The 17,227-nt window shown below is 37.1% G+C and overlaps 1 protein-coding gene across 1 annotated transcript in view; it reads left to right on the top strand.

Moving 5' to 3' along the window:
- The window catches only part of ERICH1 (glutamate rich 1), a 65,360-nt gene that overhangs the window by 18,875 nt on the left and 29,258 nt on the right, over positions 1 to 17,227 (top strand). The window contains exon 3 of the mRNA XM_054280271.1: positions 11,655 to 11,789. Within this exon, the coding sequence (XP_054136246.1) occupies positions 11,655 to 11,789 (135 nt within the window). The remainder of the gene's footprint in view (positions 1 to 11,654; positions 11,790 to 17,227) is intronic.

The following is a 17,227-nucleotide window of genomic DNA, read 5'->3' as shown; positions in this document are numbered from 1 at the left end:
GCTGTTTTTGAAATTAACAGCAAACTATAACTAAGTTTGTTATACGTTGAAGGCATGCAAATGCCACAGTAGTACAGAAAGGGTTCTGTCTTGTTTCAAGTTCAACATATAAGTACTTTAAAAAAAAGCCTTGAAGTGATAAAATCGTAAGAAAAAAAAGATAAATCAATTACCCATCTGGGAAACCAGCACACAACCATTCTTTTCTGGTTGTGATTTCATTTAAATTTAACAAACTCTTGTATTTACATGTGGTGATGTTATAGCATTGGACACTGAAAGTACATGTTTAGAGATAGACAGAAGGTTTAAGCTATAAAGTCTGTGGCCTTGGTGAAAGAAAAACATAAAAGCATTGATTGAATTTTTTTTTATCATAAACTGTTTGAAGTGACTTCTTACTTACAGACCAAAGATTATGGGCATAACTACAAGACAGCTGATGATTTAAGTAGCAGTAGTCAAAGATGACTAATTGGAAGAAACAGTGGAAAACAAGGAATTTGGTTTTTTGTAGATACTAACTCTTTCCTAGTTTGAAATTTTTTTATTTCAGTCCTACAAAATGACACTAGATCATTTTTAGTAGCAATAAAAGGTTGAGAATTTCTTTTAAAATAAACTGACTTAGTCTTAAGTATTTTCTTGCATTAAATAACAGATTTTACTATAAAACTCATCGCAATGTCCTTATTTGCCTTTAACAGGTACTCTCAGGTTGTGAAAATACCATAACCAATTTGTCTGAGCTAAACTGCCCCACCACCTTCCACCTGTGAGATTCTGATCTTTATTGGAATGCAGTTTGCAGCATTGCCTTGAAATTTTATGGGCATATCTCTATTGTCCTTCTAGATGCAGGCTTTTAAGGTCATACTTTTATAGCCTGTAAATATTTGTCTTTACATACAATTTTTGCCTTTTTTGAGATTAGATTGAAGGTCAGATGCTTAAGAAGATGGAACATCAGGACCTATGTTAATGATTGGTTCTCATTTAATTTTGGATACTCAACAGTTTGGTATCAGAAGGGGTTATCCCATAAAACTCCTCACATAGTTCTGGAACCAAAGCTTACAATAAGACCAGGAGTAACTAGAGGTGAAAAGCAAATTCTGAGGGACACTGTCCTTTGTAACTGTAGAGAGGCCTTTTGAATGGTATTTGTTTTCTTCAGGAAGGTGGTAGTTCTGTTAGGCATGGAGAAAACATGCAGAGATGTCATGCTTCTTCTGGACCCCAAAGAAGAGTAGTCATATCTTTTTGCTTGAAAAGAGAAATTTTATATTTTTTAAAAACAAACCAACCACAACAAAAAAAACACAGACAAATACAAACCCCACCCCCCCCCCCCCCCCAAAAGAAAACCCCAAAACAGCCAACCAAAAATCTTACCACCCAAACCAAAACAAAGCACTTGCCTGTGTGCCAAATTTTAGTTCTAGGGCATAGATAGTAAGATACACCTTCCCTTTGGATTATAGTTGTCCTAAATAGTTTTTCCCTTTTGTACCAAAATACTTAGTAAGAAAATGTGTGTAACCAAAGTAGGAATTCCTGTCCCCCAGAACAATTAGAAAAGACTTTCTAAATATTTCCCCCCTTGAGGAACTTGATTCATCTGTTGCAAGAGCAATAATTTTTCATTTCAAAAGATGTAATAAAAGATTTTTTTCCTACTTCAGCATAAAATTAAAGAGAGTCTAGATTACATCTTTATTACCTTGAGCCATTTTAAAGTTCCACGCAAGTAGTGAACCTGATTCTTGTGAAAGGCAAAGCATTAAAAGAGAGCAAATGGAGAGTTGAAAGCTCCTATAATAAGAGAAATTTTCCCTTAACTAAGGATATTTTGTGAATATGCTGCCTTAAAAATACTTTAAAACTTGCTGTATCACCGAAAAAAAAGTATCTGGGAAAAGACTGAGCATTTCAGAATAGAAATTGCTCACGTGGTTATGGGCTTTGGCTAAATTCTGTCCCAAGGTTTGTTAGTTTTTGACCTTTGTTAGGGCCAGGTCTACTTGCAACCAGGATTAATATAGTGAAGTCATGAGGTTTGCAGTTCTGTGATTTCTTTATTTTTTTGTTGGTATTTTAAAACCTCAGTAATTATTTCTAATAGCTTTGTAGTACATATTCAAAAGTGGCGTGCATGCTTCTAACGAGAGATTTGCTAATTGTAGAATTGGCACAGAATGGGTCAGGTTGGAAGGACCACAGTGGGTCATCTGGTCCAGCCTCCCTGCAAGCAGGGTCATCCTAGAGCACATGGCACAGGATTTCACAGCTTCTCTGGGCAATCTGTTCCAGTGCCTGGTCAGCCACACAGTAAAGAAGTTCTTCCTCATCTTCAGCTGGAACTTCCCGTGCATCAGTTTCTGCCCATTGCCTCTTGTTCTATTGCTGGGCACCACCAAGAAGAGTCTGAAAATGTTCTCTTGACACCCCATGCTTTAGATACTGACACACATTGATGAGGTCCTCTCTCAGACATATTTTCTGGAGGTTCCCTCAGCCTTTCCTAGTACGAGGAAATGGCCTCCTTAGTCTCTGACCTTTTTCTTGGTCAGAATTATAACTACTTTTTGTAAGACTTGGAATTTACTGATCAGTATTTAGCATCTTCCGTATAAAAATGAACATTTCAGAGTTGCTGAAGAAAGATAATTGCATTCAAGCTAAATATATGTCAGTATAAATTGTGTTGTGCCACTTTTGATTTTTGCTTTTTCCCTCATTCTGAAAGAGGAATTTGAAATGCAGAGAGCCTAGCCAGAGTTTTGGATCTTGTGGAGATAACTTAAACTTTCCTTCTCCTTCATTTATTTAAGTAAGAAATAGTGAGGAACGTTACAAAGCTGTTGCTAGTAATAGGTTTTAGTTTTCTAAAAAAGCTGGAATCCATGTTATGCTATGTAAATGGACAAAACACAATTTACTACTTATTAATTAAATAAAAACATGAAGGTCTTATCAAATGTGACCTATCCCAGCACTGTTATCCTATGTGAGGAATTCATGTCAAAATTCAGTACAGCTGTGTGATTATTTTGTGTTCTCCTTATTTGTTCCACTGAAGTTATTGATGTTGACAGTGTACTGCATTTGAATCATTGCTAGGACACCAGGACCTGTGTCCTTCCTCATACAAATCCTGTCTTCCTGCAGCCATTTTACTGTAGAAAACTTAAGCTGGTGACAGAAATGCCTAGGAGACAAAACTTGTCTAACAAATATGCATGAACTGCCCTGCCTTTTAGTTGATCAAATTGATGAAGTGCTTATGGTTGAGAAATTAAATTCTAGCAGTACTTAATGCAATAAACAACTTTAGAGACTTGTTAAACAATTCAGCTTTGCTTTAGTTAATTACTTTGAAAAGCTGTCTATTGTGAATAAGCTAAAGAGCAGTGGAGATTATATTTATTGTACAACAAAGTGTTGTCACACACTCTTATAGTCTTTTCTCAAGGGTTTAACAATTCTCTCATTGCATGGTATATTACAGTGCTATTGTGCTGTGCAAATGGGACAAATGCAGGAGTTGAGTATTTGGCTGCAGATACCAACCCCTGGTGTCTCTGGTAAAAGTGGTGCCCAACCAGTTTTACAAGCCAGTATAGCTATGTGCTTTAAGGGAATGTAGAAATCCGGGGTTTGGGGGAGAAGGGAAAAAAATTTCCAAAACCCAGCCTAAAAAACCCAACCAATCCAAAATCCCACAAAAAAAGCAAACAAAACAAAAAGGAAAAAAAAAACCTTTCTCTTTGTTCAGGCTGAGTGGGCTGTGTGTATAATATCTGTAACTTCTGTTTGTGACAGAAACAGTTCTCTTGTTGTCTTCAGTTCCTATAGCAATGCTTTTCTGGGTTTTGGAGGGGTTGTTTGCTGCTGATTGACAGATTCCTTCCTTTTCCAGTGTTCTTATGTATGTGTGCTAACTCCTTCTCCTCTTCTACATGCTCATTGCAAGCAGCTTAGCTGTCATAGGGAGAGCTGCTGGTCTCTGTGAGCTTCTGACTGAGCTCTGTCAGAAGCTCATCTAACAGTGTGTAACAGTCACCTACATAGAGGAGAAAATGCCAGCTTTAGTTCTAAGTGTTAACAAGCTGCAGGAAAACTAATTATCATGGTAAAGGAAACAGAAAAATGGCTTGTTGAAGAACTTGCTAAAATAGCCTTGTTTCACCTAGAGATGGCTGATAGTACTGAATTGAATCAAACTGCAGTGTAATAATTGTGTGTTAGCATTCCTGCTGTCCACCTCACCTCCTTGTTTGAAATCATGTTCAGTGCATTGGTGACAGGACAGATTGTCTCACACAGCCTGCTCCAGTTTACACTGGGGAGTTTATCACTTCCACTGCTATTGGCAAAATCATAGTTATTCAGTGTCAAATCCCATATTTTCTGCTGTTGCACAAGTTTACTTTCTACTTGTGTTTCCTATCAACTCTACCTTCTAGCAATTTGAAAAATGGAAATGTTTACAACATGAGCTTGGTACCGAACTATGTTCTCAGCAAATACTTTTCTATAATATTTTGTGCTTTGCATTGTTTTTTACACAGATGAGAAGGGACTGTTACCAATAGCTTCTAGTTATGGAATAGAAAATGTGAGTTTAGAGGTGCAAAAGCTTTTAAACTTTAAATTTTGTATGCTTTTACTTTTATGAGCACATCTATTTATTTTCCAGTCTTGTTTCAGGTACATTCCATTAATGACATAATGACTTCATAAGTGAGGATAATTAAATAATTGCAACTTAGGCATGGCCTTTTAGAATCAATGTTGTTGCATTTATTTTTTTTTTTAAGGATTGATTAACAGGGATATATTTGGCTTTTGAGAAGTGTGTTGAACAAAGAAGATCTGCAGCAGGAGAAGTAATTGAGCTGGGTACTAGCATAGCATTAAGATAACTTTATGTTTCTGCTTATACAGCTAGAAATCTTCAACATCTAATCAAAATATTGCATATAGTCATATACCAGGGCATATATGGGACACATATACCATTTAGCTGTATAATTTGTTTCATCATTACCTGCTACATTCAGCTTTCAGAAAACGGATAACAGCAAAATTTTAATTCCACCATCTGCTTGTTAGTCAGCTTCACGTCTGAAAAGTGTTCTGTTTCTTGTTTTCCTCGATCAGTGGTTTTTCCATGCTTCAGTCTCACTTTGTTTTATGCTTAGTTTTCGTTACTTTTTCCAAGGAAATGTAGATATTTTAATGGTTCATAGGTAAAAGGCAAAAGAATCTTCCCCAAATCGTGAGTGAGAACAAGAGTAAGAAGGATTTGCACTTAATCAGTTTTTTCTCTGTGACAAAAAATGTCTGCCTCAGTTTATTGACCTCAGTTTCCTTTTGAAGTTTTTGGTTTTTGACTAGTGGAAGGAAAACACCATGATGAGGAAGTACTTCTGAGGATTTTCTCATTTCATTTTCTTCTTTCAGTGCTCTTGTCTAGTATCCTCTGTAATCTACACTTTCTCTTTTCAATGAACTGAACACATTCTGGGAATGTGGGGTGTCAGAAGGGAAGTAGTTATGCACTAGCTTGAGTTTAAACTGCTGCAGGGCACAAGTGGTAAACACCTTAAGAAGAACCTGGGAGCAGTTGTCTGTAATATGGCTAGGACTCTAAAAAATAACACCCTGGGAATTCAGTGAAAGCATGCTTTGCTTGAATATCAAAGGACAGTGGACTTGATTTTGTGTAAACATAACTGAATAAAGTATCAGAAATTAAGGTCAATCAAAAAATTCAGTATTGCTGTCTGCATAATGTTGTGATCATCACTATTTGAAAAAGAGGATTGGAATAAGTGTATTGTACTACTTCCCCACTATGTTCTCCAACAGTTGCTGCTTAAGGATTCTCTGAGCCAGAGGACATGTATCTCTTAAATTAAAAGACTTGTCTTTTATCACTTTATTGTTTAAATGTATATAATTGTGTAATTAAGAATAGAACTTTAAATTTTGACATTTTATTTGACAAAGAGGGGAATTTCTCCTTCCATAAAGAATAGCAGACATCTTCAGAATTAAAAAATTTCACAGCTCTGAACTTTGCAGAGGAACAAGCTTCTTCAGCATTCTGTTACATGTATTGATGCTAATAAAATATATGACAGTAAAAACACAGTATTTGAGATAACTGGCTATCTGAAAATCATTCAGAAAACTTTTTTTTTGTATTTAGAGAAATATGGAGAATCTTTGGAAGGAATATATATTTCATCTTCTGTCAAGAAGTGGTGTGAGTGACTGCTCTTGTTTATTCCAATTTAGTAATGATAATGAGGTAGAGTCTGTAGTGACTGGTAGCATTTGGATTTTTTTTGGTTTTTTTTTTGTTGTTTTTTTTTGTTTGTTTGTTTTTTTTGGTTTTTGTTTTTGTTTTCCACCCAGTGTGACTTCTCTAGTACTGAGGGAGAGAATACTGTTGAAAACTGTGGTCAAGCAGTAGGAGTTTCACCCTCCAAGGAAAAGGAGCACACTTTCCAATTGCACAGAAGACTAAAAGCTTCTGTCTGGAAGCACTCTAGTGTGTGTGAGACGAACACAAGGCTGTGCTAAGTCAGCCTGGGAACTGAGGTTGTTTGTACATAATGTAGCACCTCATGTCCCTGAGGTTACTTCATTGTACCTTATAGACTGAAATAGCTTGGTGTCCAGGAACTTGGGTATTGTCTGAACAAAAATGAGTATACATTGAGGAGTGGGTAGGTATTTAGGTTCACTGGAATTGTTCATGCAATTGAAGGATATTTTGATGTGTTCGCATTGATCAACAGAAAAAGTATTTATTTTTCTGTACTGTAGTTCAGGAGGACACTGAAGGTATGTACAGATAGTCACGGATACCTCCTTTGGTACGCTTCAGTTTATGAGGTTTTTTGAAGGAGACGACTCTTGCCCAGGATTTGAATCCTGTCTGCATACATGCTTGTCTTGCTAGTCAATGAGGGAAAGTTATTGTGTACAGATAACGAGGTCTTTATGTTCCTTGGGAATTGTAAGAGTTTTGGGGTCACAGTCTCACTTGTATGCAATAAAAATGAGGAATAGCTATAATAGGGTCATATTCTAGCTTACATACTAAGTAAAATCATACTTTAATACAAAATTTTTAAGGGAAATAACAGACGTCATTCAAGCCTTATTTTTTGTCTGGTCATATCTACTGTAACACTGCACAGAAAATGCCTACTACCAATAATGACTTTTGTAGAGGGTATGACACTGAATGACTCAGACCTTGATTCAGCATCAATTCCTCATTTCCTGTGTAGGATGGTTTAGGAGTGGTACTCCCAAATTTAGTACTCCCACTGAAAAGAAAACCATCAGCTGCTCCCCTCTCCTTCTCCTCTTGGAGACAAAAGGCAGAGGTCATCACTGAAAAGAACAGTTTACTGGAAACAGCAATGAGGTAAGAAAACAAGCAGTAACAGCAACAATGCTAATAACAATAATGTACAAAGAGAGGGTGGTTGACATGCAAAATGTTCACCCCAGCCCAGGACACTGAAAAACAATGGCAAACAGCTCTTCTGCCTGACAGGCATTCCCTGTGACTGGAAAGGATCACCCTTCTTGGAAGCAAGAGCCCTTGGAAGTGACCTAAGGTGGTACTAAGTAACACTGGTGTGTTGGCCATGTCCTCTGGGCACGGCTCAGGGCAGCCCAGAGCTCAGGTGGGCTCAGGCTACCCAGCAGCTTGTGACTACAGGCATGTGCCACTGCACCTGGCTGCTGTAAAGCATAATTAACTGTCCTGGCCAGAACTAGGACACTGTGCTGTTCTATAAAGACTTATTTCTGGGGGTGAACTTTTTCCGTCTGTTTGGAAAAATGATAACTGGGCGTTTCCAAGGGGTAATTTTGTGGAAAAGATCACAATCTTGGTAAGATTGGGCTAACTTACAGTTGTTTGGAGGAGGAGGGGGAGCTGCAAGATTTTCTATCTTGACTTGGATTCTCTGTTTGCTCCTATGAGTTCTGCCTTGTGGGAACTTAAATTTGGGTGAGTTATCAAAGCTTTTTGAGTTGCAGAGAAGCACTTCACAGGTAAGATAAAGTTTTTGTCTTGATTGGAAAACTTTACAGGGTCCTGGTGTCCAGTCACTGGCAGTGGGACTTCTTTGAGGGGAGGCCGGGGATGCCCTGTGCTGGACACAGCCAATTCCAGCCCATCCACTGCAGGGCACAGCTGAGCCCACAGCTGAGGCAGGGGCACCCCAGGGGACACTTCTTTAAGAAATGAGAAAACAATCCCAAGACAGGAAGGAACTAAAAGGAGTGGCAACAGTGGAAACCCTAGGGTCAGAGGAGGAGAAGGTACTCTGTTGTTGAGTAAATATTCCTGAAGGATGGCAGCCCATGGAAAACCCCTGTGGGGGAAAAGTAAGGAACAGCAGAAACTTTGAAACATTACCCCCACCTCCTTGTACTGCTCTTTCTCTCTGAAGGAACTGGGTATGACCTGCAGTGAGAAGAAATAGGGGTGAAGTTGGGAGTGAAAAGAGCCATTGAGGAAAGATTTTTGTAGTTGTGGTCTCCTTGTTGTTGACCCATGAGCTCTCTTAGTCCTGTTCACCCCACTGTAAGCCAGCCCACCCTCAGCCTGCTGAGGGGAGAATGAGTGAGTATCTAGTGTTGGGCTGCTAGCCAGGGCCAACCCAGCACAGAACCTCCAAGTGATTCAGTCTCTGTCCAAGGTTTAGTCTTACAGCAGGCTAAGGACCCAGACTGTCCTCTGGCTGTGTCTGAGGTGTGCCTAACCATGCTTGGTGTTCAGGCAGCCTGGAAACTGTGCTAGTGCTAGGTGCCACCATTCTGAGCTGCGAGTAGGGGATAGTTTAAAGATGCTGAAAAATAAACTTAACAAAATGCAGAGGCAACCTGAGATGACTGACTGTTGACAGTTGACAATTCTGTATGGCTGGAAGCTTTACCTTCAGCTCCTTCTAAAAAGATCTGATACTGGTTTGTAGTAAGATACTAAGAGATAACATAGCTGGCCAGCAACTAACGTGCTTGGAGATGTAATGTTGGTAATGGCGTGGTATAGGATGCCTGTCCCTACTCTGTGCACAGACCACCACACTGAGTTACATGCTGTGGATCTCTGTGTGGGGAACATGAATAGAAGCTAGAGAGTTTGAAAACATTTATTCTGTATTCTTGGTTTGCCTTAAAGCAAAATGTTTACTCTTTTGGGGGCATTGTAAATGACCTTTAGCTGTTGGAGCTTTTTTTTCCCATAAAATAAAACTTCAGAAATGGGATTAACTACTTCTAACTAGTAGAAGGGGAGGATTCTTTAGTATCTCTAATATCTGTTTACTTTTGTTTATCAAAAAAACCCTCTTTATTTTGCAGTTTTATAAGCTCAGCCTTTTTCTTTGCAGCAATGTTTGACTTTGTTTGACCAACACATCTCTTCTTGGCTCAAGGAGACTCTGGCCCCAGGCTACAAAAATCCAGATGTAGATATGGTAACAGTTTGGTTTAACACACTTGCACAAGATTAGCGAAGATTGATTCTTGATTTATGAGCTTGCAAGCTCCTTAAAGATGCAGCTGGTGTGAATAAATATGTAATTTGGAGATTCCCATTTAAAGAGGTAAAATAAAAAATATAGTCTTGAGTCATCATTCATTTCCATAGAAGGATTTGTAACTGTTCTTCCTTGTAGGATTGTTGCTACAGATGGTTCCTCAAATTCTGTTTTGTATAACTATTTTGTCTGGAAGGTTATTATCTCAATATAGTTACTGCTTATATGATTAAAAGATTTGAGTTTTTTAAGGCTATTGTAAATTAAGTTTAGGGTTTTCCTGGTTATCTTTGTTTTACAAAACCTAAATAAAAATGGAAAAAAAGGAAACTTGAAATCCTTCAGAAGGGAATAACTTAAACATTTATATATCCTTATAATTTTAAACTATCACTAATTAGCAGTTCATCATTAATCAACCTGAATGGGAGAGAAAAAAGTCAATGCAGGTACTTCTAGTTCAATGATTTGGCATCATCTACGTGGAAAGGATCTGCTGAAGAATTATCCCATGTTAATTTTTAATGGATTTTTTCCAAAATGCATAGTTGCTCTTCAATGTTCTCATTTATTTCTTTCCCTTTATTATCCCTCTAAGTAAGTATTATCAATACTGGAAACTTTCTGGCTCATTCAAGAAAAAGATGATCTTGTTCTAATGTGTTTTCAAAACAAATTTATTCCCTCATGATGAAAACAGTAGTGTTGTTTTCAGAAGTACTTTGCTCAGAAATGAATATTTGTTTTTGAAGTAGGCTGTCTGAGACATGTCAGTGCATAGTTAAATTCTGCATTAGAAATATAGAAGTAATTTTCATTAGGGATCTATCAGATGCAACCCCATTTTAAATATTTAGGAGTTAGTCCAACCATAGTTGCACATAGCTACACCTTGGTGATCGACTTGGATCATCTGGGAACTTCAAACAAGTTTGTGGTGTAAGGAGGTTGACTGTGTCCACCTGCCAGAAATGTTTTTATTGTATATCATTTTAACAGCTAGCTCTGTGTTTTAAAGAGACAAATTGCCCCCAAAAAGGGAAGGCTAGTGCTGTGTCTGTGCTGACTTACAGAGCTGGCTGAGTGTTAAAAAACCCAACAAAACAACAGCAAACACAACCAAAGAAGCCCAACAATCCAAAATTAAAAAAGCTTCACACTGAGCCATCTAAAACTACATTGCAACATCTGGAGACACCTGAAATCCTGGCCTTCTGGAAAGGTTTTTTTCTCACTGTGGTTGATCTCTGTTGTTGTCACTACTCTGTACAGAAATACAGTCTGACTTGGTGTGAATGGAGCAGAGTTGTGTCTGTCACTTCTTGTCTGGTGAACAAATGAGGTTTCTACTGCTGCTCTTACAGGTACTTTTAAATACCTTTCAAAGGGGAAACAAAACATGCAAAAACAGACTGCTGCCATCAACACAAATAGTTTCCTATGTAAAGAAATAGTTGGAAAGCTGGCCCTTGGCACTTCCCCTGCTGCCCCAGAAAGAAGTAGAGCAGGATGAGGAGGTGAGTCCTCTGGGGCAGGCCCTGCTGAGGCTTAGTCAAGTGTGACTTTGAAACTTCCTTTATCTTTGCCCTTCAGAGAAGTATAGGCTGTGACTAAATAGTGTGCAAATGGACAAACCATAGTTTGTGATTCTTTTTCTGTTGCTTCTGTCACTTCCTAATAAGCTTCCATCCATCCATCCATCCATCTTTTGTGAAGCAGTTCTTAAAGAAATACTGTGCTCATGCTGAATAGGGAAAAAAATGTTTAGTCTCTCTTAAAATATCACTATAAGTGGAAGCTTCTTTTGAAGATAGAGGAGAAGATTTATTTGTCTGATACAATAGAAAAAAAATGCTTCTGGTATAAAGAACTAACCCATGGAGTGTTTGATTATTTGTAGATGCAATGAAATTTGATGCAGTTCTCTTGGTCATAGGATAATTTCTGTGTTCCTCAGCTGACCTTCTGTAAGGATTTTCAAGATCACTTATTGCTGTAGTTGGAAAAACTTCAGAAAATCTGTAGTGAGACCAATATTGAGCCAGATACTTTGGATTTTCTTTTTTGTAGATAAGGATGCTACAGTTATGTCTCCAAGAAGAGTTTACACAGTGGATCTTCCTCCAGAAGGTTATGTTGCAGTTACTCCAGATGCTCTTAGTAATGCAGTTTCTGAAAACTCTGGCAGTAGTGCTGACTCAACAGGTAAGGTTGCATGGTTGTTACTGTAATTAATTTTTCAGAAGGGAAGCTTCTTAGCAGCTCTTATCAAGTAGATTCAGACTGCAACAATAAAGCATTTGAACTGTTGCTGCCAGTGGGTGTCACTGTTTTGCAATGTAAGCAGAATGAGGATGTGCTTCCCTATGGCTTCATTTCCATTGTTTGGGATTTCTGCACTAGATTCAGCATTTGGTGATAGCCATGCAGTGCCACAGATCTTATGAAGTTATGTAGAACCTAACTTAGGACAAAGTCTTTAGCTCCTCCCACTCAAGTGACATGTGTACTCATATTATGCCTGCTCACAGTCAAATTATTTTCAAGGATAAATGTTAGATAAAACTGTCTTACTATGTCTACCCTTGATGTTTTGAGGAATGCAGTAAAGGCTTAACAGTCTTTCAAATTTGCCTCTCTCAGAACAGGTATTCATCATTGGAGTTGGTGGGGGGGATGTATCAATCCTTTAATGTTGAAAAGCTTTCTGGTGAGAAACTGTGACCATATAACTTCAGAAACAATATTTGATGTTGTCAAAGGATACAAGAGAAGAAGCACAGAATCTGTAAAGTGGGTTCTAAGTTGATCTCAGTTAAATACATGGTTTTCTGAATGACATTGCCAGAATTCAGTTGATTCTGTCTGTCTTTAGAAAGAAGTGCCAAGCTTAGACAAGACAAATGAATTTAGTTTTTTCAATTGCTGTGTTCCTGTGCATGTGTTTGTCCAGAATTGTGTATCACTGCCGTTGGCCATTAGGGACATTTTGTAGCAAAGAAGATAGCCAGGTAAGGCAGCTGAAGTGAAACACCTGATAAGCAGCAGTTATTAAACTACAGTGTCAGTTTCAGCCTGGAGATTGCCTTAAATGCAAGGAAAACCTGAGATATAACTTGCAGATACAGAAAGGCAAATTCTGCTTGTCTTTACAAACAATACCCACAGGGGTGAATTTTGAGCTTGGAAATTTGGTCTATAGTCTGTTCTGAGCTCCAGTCAGAGTCTGAGTACAAGTAAAGCTACCAAAGTAGCTCAAGGGACTGAAGCAAAATACAGGATGACTAAGGGCATGTCAAGAATGTTCTTCCTTGGTGTGAAGTGGTTTAAAGACCATTTTTAAGTGACAAAGAAGTAACTTTATCAGAGTAAGATAAGAGTAGATCTTGATAGTTTTTGGATTATGAATGGAAAGATGTTCTAATTTAGAGCTTCTAGGTTGTGCTCTTCTCAGTTACATAGCATTCATGTTTGTAATCCAGAAGCTGTTTCTAGGTTACCCTTAACTTTGTTTAGTTGCAGAACTGTCTTTGGACAGTTCACTGGGTTTCTCTTTCCCAGCATGTCAGATTCAAGCTGCTTATTCTGATCTTGAAGCATCTTTTCTCTCTTTCTATGCCATATAATTTCTGTTTATTATTTCATGTACTTTCCTTTCAGATATTAGAGGAATGCTTCCTCTTCTGTGTTTTGCTGATAAGACTAAATGAAGTCTCATAGTACTTTGTAGGTAAATTCAGTTTTATGCAGGGACTTAAGTTGCTTTTAAGTAAAACACTGGCATACATACTGAACACTGCAGAGATATCCTTACAGCATTAGCATGGAATTTTTGTGGCAAATTTACTCACCTGCTGTTTAAAATTATGAATAAATCAGATTATGTGTGGTGCATATTAGATGTTGCAGTGATACAGTATTATACATAATTAGATGTTAGATACATTGCAAAGCAGTTAAGCAGAACAGAATTTAGGGTTGGGTTATATTGTCTCTTTTTAGAGTCATATAAATACCTGCCTGGTTTTACAGTGGATAAAGTATTGAGCAATGGCTTCATTTGCTCATTTTTTAGATTTAATATTTTCATGTAGTATTTCAAAACCAGTGTACTCAACCATGATAGTAAGTAGATTTCTGGTGTTGCTTAGTGATAGTATTAACTGTTGGATGGAGAATGCTCTTAGCTGATCCCAGCTTCACTGTTCAGGGAGAGTAAGTTTTGGGTTTTAGCTACTTTTTAAACAGTTAACAAAGGATCTGGAATTCTGGGAGACTTACTTTTGGATTGGTTTGTTATTTGGCTTTGCACTTTGTCATTGAATCAAGAAAAAACAAATTTGAAGTGAAGGTATTTAATCTGTGGCTCTTACTTGCTCTAGTGCTTCACAACCCTTTAATGATAGATCCTTCTTGCTGCAGTTTAGACCCTTATTTTTTTGTCTAAATAAGGATTGCACAATTGGAGATGTGTGCTAATCTTGCAAGGGTGAGGGGACATGGTTCACTTTACTTGTGTATGTCATTTAAGCATACATATAAAACCTATTGCAGGATAAAGTCTGTAATTTCAGGTAGTGCTCATAAAATATTAAAGGAACATCTTAAACACACTATGGATTACTTAGTTTGCTCACCTAGGTTTAGTTGTATTAGATATTTTGAAGGGATAAAGGAAAGCTCTAATGAGAACCTTTGACACTGAAGGAAAAAGAGGATGCATGGACGACTGTATGTATGAATATTTTATATATATATATATAAAATAAATCTGTTATGTTATAATTGTGCCAGGTATTCCCAAAGGATCAACTCCTTAAAGTGAAGCTGAGATTTGGTGTATGCATTGTTTTAATCCTGATACTATCTGTATGATATATTTTATATGGCAACAGGTAACCTTCCACTGTTTCCTGAAAATGTAAGCATATTGTTTAGGTACTGGATAAGAAAAGGTTCCTGTGTCATCCTTTTCTAGCCCAGAACTAAGGGGAATTAATGATATGGAAATTCAGTTTAAGAAAATCTGACTCAAAAATTAATTTCATTGTTTACCAAATTTTCATTGTTGTCTCATGAAAATAATATGACTCTATTTTAGGATTATAATTTTTCAGTTATGCATCACTGTGGTTTGCTGTGTCCTCTCAATAAATTAAAGAAACCAAATATAACACGATCATCAAGAGAAATAGATGTGCCATGGCTGATGTTTCTTTGTGGTAAATTGCTGTGTGGAAGACCGAAATATTCAGTCACTAAAGTATGTATTTCAACATCAGCTGCTTTTGAGAAATGGTTTAGAAGTTGAAGTTAATTAAAATTATAAAATAATTTCTTATCAGCTCTAAAATATGTTTGGGTTTTTCTATTATTATTGTTGTTTAAGCTGCTAGTTCCATTACGGTTGATGTTGTCAGGATGAAATTAATGTCCAGAATAGCTTCTGAACAAAAGGGGAGAAGAAAATTCAGGTAGTCTCTTATGTGTCTGTAGCATCTTGATTCACTTAAAGGCAGCCATTTCAGGAAGGTTTAAGCCTGTGTTTGTTTTTAAGAGATGCTCTTATGAATCATGTGTTGACTATTTACATTCTTGGCAAGTGGTTGGGAATGAGATACTTCACAGAAGCACACCAAGGGAGCAATATGTTTAAAGCAGCTAAGGTCAGCAGCAAGAAAGGTAGCACCAGTTGTGAAACTCCAACATTATGAATCTTTTTGTAGCCTTCAAACCAGAGGACTCATTAGACCATTTAACTTCTGTGCCTGTTAGAGAGGTCTTACCCCATGTTGAGCTCAGCACTTTGTGTTTAGAAGAAACCAAACCAAACAAAAAAAAGCTATTCACATTTCAAAGATGTCACAGAGGCTCCACTGCTTTCTGATGCTAGCAGTTAATTGGTCTCACTCTATTGAATAAAAAAAAAATAAATTGTAAATTGCTTTTTCTGGCTTTGTCCATTGAAATGAAGGGCCTCTATCAACTAGTATTTTCTTTCCACAAAGAAGCACAGTAATCAAGTCACCATTAATCTTCTTGATTAAACAGGTTCACTTGTGCATTGCTCTAAGATATTTACTTCAATCCTCAAATCATATTTGTAGATCTTTTAGGTATCACTGTTTTCACATCATCTTTTTAAAAATATAAACTTCACTACTGCATGTAGTATTTGTGTTTCTTTACCCTTGAAGAAACTAATACTATATTAATGCTTTAGATATGTTTTTGAATTAATCAGAGGGTGTGATAGTAGACTAAAGTCACAATAAACAGTTAATTTAAAAAGTCTTCTGCTTTAATTCCAAATCAGCTCATTCATATATACAGTTATCTCAGTGATATTACAGTAAATATTGTTTGTGTCGGGCTTCTTAACTGTAAATCAAAATGTTTAACAGTACTCAATGTTACTTTTTTCAATAAAAGAGCTCAAGAAAGAATTCAACATGAAATAAACTGAACTTCTCTTGAAAACAAAGGAGTTTAAGAACGCTTACAATTGCTTTTCTGAATCTTATATCTGAGAGAAAAAGCTATAAAAAACCTCCTGCAAATCAGGTTGTCTTATAGTGCCTTCTGTCAGCTGCTCCTGCATTGGCTGTCCAGGGTCTTGTGGCAACTTCTGTGAGAATATCCAAGGCTCATAACAAGACTAATTGGAGGAATTGTGGCAGCTTCAGAGCAAGGATTCTGCATTTGCAAACTAAAAATAATAAAATTCTTTCCAGTTTTGTTCTTTTTTTAATAGAATAACAAGCCTTCTAAAGGATTCTTATGAACAAAAATCTTATCTAATTCATTACTTCTTTGAGTGTACCTGAATAATGAAAAATGCTACAGTACAGCTCTTAGTATAATAGCTAGTGTTTTGCTACACAGGTGAACCAAATCATATTTCAAAACATAGCATAAATAAGTGAATGGGATTGATATACAGAGGTGTAGCTTGTTTTTTACAACTTGCTGGAAAGAAAAGGTTTTACTGTTCTGCTTTCAGCTACTTTTATAGCTCTTACTTTGAGGTTAGCTTCTCTTTCCTTCTCTCATTAGATTTGTTAGCATGGGTCTTTCCTTTTCTAGTAAGGGTGGCATGGACTTGCAGGTTGAAAACATACTGTGAAAGAATTATTACTTTAAAAAGCTTGTTTCAATAATTCAGCAAGGAAGGATTATATGATAGTTTGGGCTCTTGTATTTCTAATAGTTAGGCTAAGTCTTTATAATTTTTATTGATGACTTCCCGTAGTTAATTTTGAGTGTTCTGGTTTTAATTCTCTGCCAGTTTGGATGCCACTGTTTAGTATTAAAACAATGTATCTTTGCATGATAAAATTATATGTGATAACATTCTGTAGCTTAGCTTTGTCCTTGCAGAAATCAGTGTATTGCTCCCAGTTTGTGAATGGCAGATTTTTCTGAGCCATCAACAACTTCAGGAATTCTCATGTGGCTGTCATCATCAGAAAGCAAACTGTAGTAACAATGACACCTCTGTTGAGGTTGTTACTATGAGCTTTTTCAAAATGTTGTGGTGTTTAGAGATTAATCAATAGCTTGGAAGGAGAGATGTCTGTGAGGTTAAGAAACTTTCTTCCCTACAGCCTGTTTCTTCTTCAGTTTAAATGCACTTGACATTT

This window comes from Melozone crissalis, unplaced genomic scaffold, assembly GCF_028551555.1.
Source record: "Melozone crissalis strain CALT ecotype California unplaced genomic scaffold, PUWL_Pcris_2 ptg000027l_1, whole genome shotgun sequence".
Classification (NCBI taxonomy): Eukaryota; Metazoa; Chordata; class Aves; order Passeriformes; family Passerellidae; genus Melozone; species Melozone crissalis.
Note: the sequence above shows the minus strand (reverse complement) of the source record. Positions and strands in the feature narration are given on the sequence as shown.